Source organism: Microtus pennsylvanicus, chromosome 1 (assembly GCF_037038515.1).
Source record: "Microtus pennsylvanicus isolate mMicPen1 chromosome 1, mMicPen1.hap1, whole genome shotgun sequence".
Classification (NCBI taxonomy): domain Eukaryota; kingdom Metazoa; phylum Chordata; class Mammalia; order Rodentia; family Cricetidae; genus Microtus; species Microtus pennsylvanicus.
In genome coordinates this window covers 40,885,555-40,892,696 of record NC_134579.1, presented here as the reverse complement: position 1 = coordinate 40,892,696, position 7,142 = coordinate 40,885,555, and the positions used below count along the sequence as shown (strand labels likewise).

At 43.3% G+C, this 7,142-nt stretch overlaps 1 protein-coding gene across 3 annotated transcripts in view; it reads right to left on the bottom strand.

Annotated features, from left to right (window-relative positions):
- Nucleotides 1-1,328: 1,328 nt before the first annotated feature.
- Cd80 (CD80 molecule) overlaps nt 1,329-7,142 on the bottom strand; it is a 31,830-nt gene continuing 26,016 nt past the window's right edge. For all 3 annotated transcript variants that reach the window (XM_075962498.1, XM_075962506.1, XM_075962491.1), the window contains 3 exons: nt 7,008-7,103; nt 5,073-5,163; nt 1,329-3,552 (listed from right to left, as the gene is read on the bottom strand). In XM_075962498.1, the coding sequence (XP_075818613.1) occupies nt 5,075-5,163; nt 7,008-7,103 (185 nt within the window). In that variant the 3' untranslated portion in view covers nt 1,329-3,552; nt 5,073-5,074. The remainder of the gene's footprint in view (nt 3,553-5,072; nt 5,164-7,007; nt 7,104-7,142) is intronic.

Genomic DNA, 7,142 nt, shown 5'->3' with positions numbered 1-7,142 from the left:
TGTACAGAAGATGCCAGAGAAGACACGCCAGCCCTACACCAAGGAGAAGCCGATGGGGAGGAAACAAAAGACTGAACTACGCAGGCAGCACTTCTCTAGTCTTTGGTTTTGCTTTCTTTAGCTTTAGTTGCTTGCAGTTAGCTTTGGTCTGGAAATATTAAATGGAAGATTCCAGGAGGACCAAGTTTTAAATGTTGTGCCTTTCTAGGTTGGATGATGAAATCTCACCCCAGGCCTCCTGAGATAGCACATACTCCTTGGCCTGGCATTCCCCACTCTGTCTGTCCATCTGTCACCTGATCTTGGTTATCAAATTGAGTCCGTGGAATGACAGTGCCTGTGTTAAAACAGTGGCTCCAGGGTGCATGGGTAGCGCTGCTGACAGCTCCCGCGCACTAAGACAGGCTCGCAGTGTGCCCTTTGAGGGAAAGGACCCTGCACTGTGTACAGCTTCAGGCGGCCACTGTGGTCCTGGAATACATCCTGTGGATCTGACGGAGGGAAGGAACTGCTAGCATTCTCTCGGTGAATTGGTTCTACTCTGAAGCGAGGTCTGTAACAACAGCATAGCACAGTGCTAAAGGTGAAGCCTGCAGGGACAAACCACTCACTGTCCATGTCAGCCAGGAGCACAGTAACTGTGTGACTTACTGCAAAAGCATTTGATAACCCTGGAGTCTCGCACATACTAGGCAAGCAGCCTCTGAGTTAGAGCCTCAGCCCCATTGGACTTTGAGGCTCAGATTTTTCACTAAGTATGGTAGTATATGTTTGGAAGTAGACATTAAATGAGATTATTTGAGGGTGATAGTATTAAGTATATATTTGCATTTCGTCCTTGACACCCAGCTTCCTGAATCCTGGAAACCACAAGTGATGGTATCTTTCTTTGTACATGTTGCAGAGTCGCAGGAAGGCTGGTGGCCTCTCGGGGATGAGGACCGGGTCATCTACAAGTTCTTAGCCGAGTAGAGAACAGGCGCTTCCTGTTCCGGCTCACAACCTCTGCTTAGGGAGATGAGCTGAGAAATGTAATCACTGTGCCTGTGAGGCTTCCCTGACTGCCCAGCTGGACAGTGGCGGAGAGCTGCCGGTTCCCAGAGGCGGGCCTGTAGGGAAGGTGCAGAAACTCCTCACTTCCCCATGTTTTGCCCAAGGCATGTTCCAGTTCGGTGTGTTTCCTGCAGCCTGAGATTTGCTCATCAAGCAAACTCATCACACAAGGAGGGCCTTGGAGACACTGGAGCTGTCGTCCATCCAAAAGTAATGGCTTCCTGGCTGGCTGGGAGAAACTCCCACAGCTTTGGTGGCCACAGAAGTCTTTTGTGTTGGTAAACGTATAAGGAGGAGGGATGCATATGTGCATGAACTTTTCCCAACAAAAATTTTAGCACAATACTTAAATGATAGTAAATATTCATAGCTGTAAGGATATAAAAGCCTCTACACAGGTATATTGGCACAGTGAATTATGTGTTAGAACCATTCTCATGAATCGTGTCTTCTATAATTACCCCCTTAAAAATGACAGATCAGCAAGATCATCCTGCTCCTTGTGTTACACAGACGAGATCTTTAAAAAATTCATAAAACTAGAGAGTCGCTTTTAAAAATAATTTTACTTTTAACCTAAAAAATACCTGAGTAATAAAATCAAAGTATACCTCTAAAAAACATTTATCAAATGTAGTAGTCAATAATTTAATACAGCTTACTTCCTAAGTTGCTCCATAGATTGTTCCTTTTTATCACTTAATCTTCTTGATGTCTCATTTGGTCAGCCTAAAGATCATTGAGTCTTAGTTAAACGCAGCAGCTTCCCTCGCTCTTGTTTGGGTTTGCTTCCAATGTTTTGCCAGCTTGCCAGTCCACTGCTTTTAATCTTCTTTGGTGACTTGTTCTGAGAGCAGCCATATAAAAATGGGCCCATTTCTTGGACAGTACAACAGAGTCCTTAAAATTACTCATCCAGCCACATTGAGACTTGGCTGCCTTTTGATGTCCAACTCCAAATTTTCAAATGAGAATATCTGACTGTCTTGCCTTAAGTCAAATCCACTCCTGCCCTTGTGTAAGTTGTGGATGATGATTTCAGAGAAAAGGGAACCTTCAACGTAGAAGCGGCAGTGGCTACTTCTTGTTTTCCCTTCCTTTGGGGGTCAGAGAGAAGGTGGGTCTTAGGGTCTTATGCAACCCATGCTGCCTGGAATTCAATCCTCCTGCCTTAACACCGCCCCCTCCCCATCCAGTGCTGGGATTACAGGTGTGTGCTACTGTGTCTGACTTACGTCTTACTTCTCAGTTCTCCATTGGTAGCAGATGAAGAAATAACAAGGAGCAAAAGCCACTTCAAGGCGTCTGGAAGTTCTATGGAAGGCTAGTATCACCTCAGTCACTTATGTGAAGATAGATTACTACTTAGTAAATGATCTCATTTTAAATGAGAACTTATCTCAAGTATTATGTAAAGGGGCAAACTAGCCTAAAGAGATTGCCAGTCCAATATGAACTAGTAGACTATGAACTGTGCCTCCAACCTGACTTTTGCTTTGAGGTTTGAAAGACATGCATTCATGTTAGATACCAGAAAAAAAAAATCATGTTTGATCATTCTGTTTTCTCTTGAACCCGAGAAAATGAAAGGAAAATACATGAAAAAATGCAGACTGAAAATTACTAAATTACTAATATTTGTATTACCCTTGTATGGGTATACATACCAAAATATTTCCTACAAATTACACTAGGCCCAATAGGCCTTAGGAAAACAAACAGCTGGGCAGTGGTGGCACATGCCTTTAATCCCAGCACTAGGGAGGCAGAGACACATGGGTCTCTGAGTTCGAGGCCAGCCTGATTTACTAGGTGAGTGTCAGGACAGCCAGAGCTACAGATACAGAGGGACCCTATCTCTAAAAACAAACAAAAAGCACCTAGAGCCTCATAGATGCTAGCTAGGCAAGTAATACCAACATTTCAAATTAGCTTATCTACGAGCTCAGAGCTTAGGGTCTAACTGAGAGAGCAGTAGAGCCGGGAAGTCTGGATTCTGACTCACCTTCAAAATTCAGGTCCCCTCCTGGAGCCTCACTCAGTGTCTTCATTAATACAACTAGTGTTCTACCAAGTGTGGTAGCTCACACCTGTAATTCTGGCACTAGTTAGTGCAGGAGGATTGCCGTGTGTTTGAAACTTATCTGGGCCACATAGTGACTTCTGTGTCACCTTGAGCAACAGGGTAAGACCCTATCTTAAAACACCAGGTGTTTGTGTGTTTGTGTGTATCCTACTTTAAAACATTGTGCGGGTCTATGGTAGTTGGGCAGATGTGCTAGTGTTCCCCAATGTCCCTTCCAGACAAAGAATTCAGTCTCTAAACTGCTTTCTCAAGATCTACATGGCTACTGTAGTATGTGTTACATCCCTCTCTGATCTTCTGCAAAACACTGGAGAGGCGTCGCCTAGAGAACACACGTTTGCAAGGCACTGTTGGGTAGTCTTAGATTCCTGAAGACATTTACAGAAGAGGCCGGTAGCAAATGTAGGTGAGACCTGAGGGAACAAAAGAAATAAATGAATATTTCAACCCTAATATTTGAAGAGAGAAAAATACTATGTTTTAAACCTCAAGGCCAACTATATACTTAAATTGAGGTAACATAATAGATACCTGATAAGGAATATAAAAATAGTCTAATTTTTATTGCATGAAATGCAATGTATTCACCAAGCAAATGTTTATTAAGCACCCGGCACTCCAAGTGACCTCTTAGGTTTTGCTTCTCAGTTCTCCATTGGTAGATCAAGAAGTACCAAAGAGCAAAAGCCACTTCAAGGCGTCTGGAAGTTCTATGGAAGGCTAGTATTACCTCAGTCACTTATGTGAAGATAGATTACTACTTAGTAAATAATCTCATTTTAGATGAGAACTTTCTCAAGTATTATGTAAGGGGGCTAACTAGCCTAAAGAGATTGCCAGTCCAGTAAAACTAGTAGACTATGAACTGTGCCTCCAACCTGACCTTTGCTTTGAGCTTTGAAAGACATACATTCAGTCCCAGTGTTCTCTTCCATAAACGACCATGGAGTTGTAGAAATGCACACATTTGACCGGTGTTAACTGTGATTTTCACAGAAGTTAATGCTGTGTTCACCCCACTGGCTGGAAGAGCATTTAGACTTCCACTGTTCTAGTTCATGTGGAGTCACAGGACCAAATCCAAAGTGTGTGTTTTCACTGCAGGCACCGCGGCATTTCACATGAACTGACTGCAAACCATGCCATGGAAAACAATGGAGATATGCTGGACCAGCTCCTTCGTGTGCTCCAGCAATTCACTGGTGGGGTGGATCAACTCATAGCCATGGATGTGGGCCTGGGTGGTAGCTGAGTTTGGTTAGCCCACCAGCTCTACGACCTCATCACCAGGGTGAGCCCTCCAGCTCGGCCCCGGCTAGCTCCCCCAATGCCACAGGCAGCAAGGGATTGAGCATTAAGCACCAATGGCTTTTCCAGAGCTCTCTAAGCACTGCACAGTCCTCCCTATAACAACATGGTCAGGTCTGTCAGTACACAATACCCCACTCCTGGCACCAATATATGTCCTACTTAGGTTTCTGTTGTGATAAAACACTGAACTAAAGAAATTTGGGGGAGGAGGAGGTTTACATCTTATAGGTTCTCATCATCGAGGTAAAGCAAGTAGAAACTCAAGCAAGAAACGAAGCAAGGACTGATGTGAAGGCTATGAAAGGATGCCGTCTACTGCCTCACTCCCCATCTTTCTCATTCCTCTTTCTCCTATCATCCAGGATCACCTGCTGAGCAGTGTCACTACCCATAGTGGTCTGGGCCCTCCCCTGTCAATCATCAACCTAGCAAGTGCTCAAACTTGCTCGCAGGCAACCTGATGGAGAGAAATCCTCATTTAAGGGTTTTCTCTTCTATTTTGTGTCCAGTCGTCCAAAAGATCAGCTATCACAGTGCTGAAAGGAAGATTGTACCTCATGATCCACATAATACCATGTATGCCACATGGGTAGAGAAGGGCTAAAGGAAGGTAGATGGTTACCTTCAGACATTCTGTTCGGTTGATACTTCTACAGGCCCTAGGTAAATGATGTTGTTTTCTCTTTCGCTTGCCTCATTCCTTCTGAAACATCCTTGAAGAGAAGGATAAATTATAACAACAGATGAGGATCCCATAAATCATGCCTCTGTATTTCAGCAAAACATCCCACTACTATCTTATACCTAGAGTATGGTTCTTAAACCAGGAGAGTTTCAAATACCTCCCTCCCATCTCCAGGGACAATTGGCAATTCCTGAAAAAATGTCTTGCTGTTATTGTTGTTTGTGGAAAGATGAGGAAGCATCCTCTTGTGAACATCTTATATATAGTAAAATTCTACTATAACAAAGTATTATTTGGTGAGAATGACAGACTCTGAACTGGAGAGTAAGATTAGTTAATTTGTTTTAGAAACATTATGAGTTCACTAGCTTTTGTATCTTAAGGTGATCTTCTCATAGCAGAGCATAACATCTATTTGAGCTTTGACTTTTTTTGCTTATGTGTGCTGAAGGTTATAAAGTCAGCAGATGAAGCCGGGTGATGGTGGCGCACGCCTTTAATCCCAGCACTCGGGAGGCAGAGGCAGGCGGATCTCTGTCAGTTCGAGACCAGCCTGGTCTACAGAGCTAGTTCCAGGACAGGCTCCAAAGCCACAGAGAAACCCTGTCTCGAAAAACCAAAAAAAAAAAAAGTCAGCAGATGTTACTCTTCTAATTTGATTTGCTCAGGGGCTGTGACTCCTAGTCTAGTTGATAGCTTCTGGGTGATTATGACCATAGGTCTGAACTAGAAAGTCCTCTTTAGTCAATCGCCGAGATTGAGGGCAGGCCATATCTAATGCCACAATTTAAAAACCTATAGTTTCCTAGACATATCTTCTAACCAACTACAGCCTCATTGATACAAAAATATTTTGAGTAATTGAGGATTGGCAAAAGCCATTTGTTGTTGACTGAGGTTTCTGTCTGCCCGGTTCCCTAGCCATTTAGTCCCAGAGAAAATCACACTGAGGTCTCTATAAGTTATAAACTGATTGGTCCATTAGCTCAGGCTTCTTATTAACTCATAGCTTATATTAACCCATTATTCTTACCTATGTTAGCCACATGGCTCGGTACCTTTCTCAGTAGGGCAGAGCACATCCTGCTTCTTCGGTGTCTGGACAGGACTTCAGAAAGAATGGGCTTCCTCCTTCCCAGAATCCTCCTGTTCCCCTTGCCCTACCTCTACTTCCTGTCTGGTTGTCTTGCCTATACTTTCTGCCTGGCTACTGGCCAATCAGCATTTATTTAAAACATAATTGACAGAATACAGAATTGTCCCGCACCAATTTATGGCATCTAGCTTCCTAGGTCTTAGTGATCTCTACCAAAGAAAAGACTCTGCCTCTGAACCTTGTCATTCTTCCTTTCCTCCAAATCCAGAGATGAGAGTGTCAGTCAGCATCAGAGATGCTTTCAAAGTAGTCTAAAGCATCGGTGTCTCCAAAAAAATAGAAAGTATGGGAAATTGGCAAGATTGATCTAAAATACACTCATCCCTTTTAAGACAGGACTTTGCTATAGCCTCAAAGTTCCTGTGTAGCTCAGTCCAGTTTCTAGCTGTCTGTCCTCCTGTTTCAGTCTCACGAGTGCAGAGATTATAGGTGTGTGTCCTATAGTTATCTTTCAGACTGGGTCTTAAGAACCATGACTTTTCTGTCTTCAGAATTTTAATGCCTCGGAGAATCCTAGGTATACAGTAGGGATCCAGGATTTTCTTTCTATGGTGAATGGACAGAATTTGATGAGAGAAATAATTAAGAATCTAAAGTTCCTGTAGATTTGCTGCAAACATGATCAAAGACTAGACTGGGGTGCCAAAGATGTGCTGACATGCATGATGGAGTCTAGGCTTCCATGGATTAATCACGATGATGAAGGTAGTACTTACTGTACATAACGAAGGCTATAAGTATTGCAAAAGAGACTCCTAGCCCAATTATTAAGATTGTGGTTGTGTGATTTCTGTCAGGAGGGGCTTCTGGGGCTGTGGAGAGAAAAAAAAATAGTATCAGTTATAATGTGC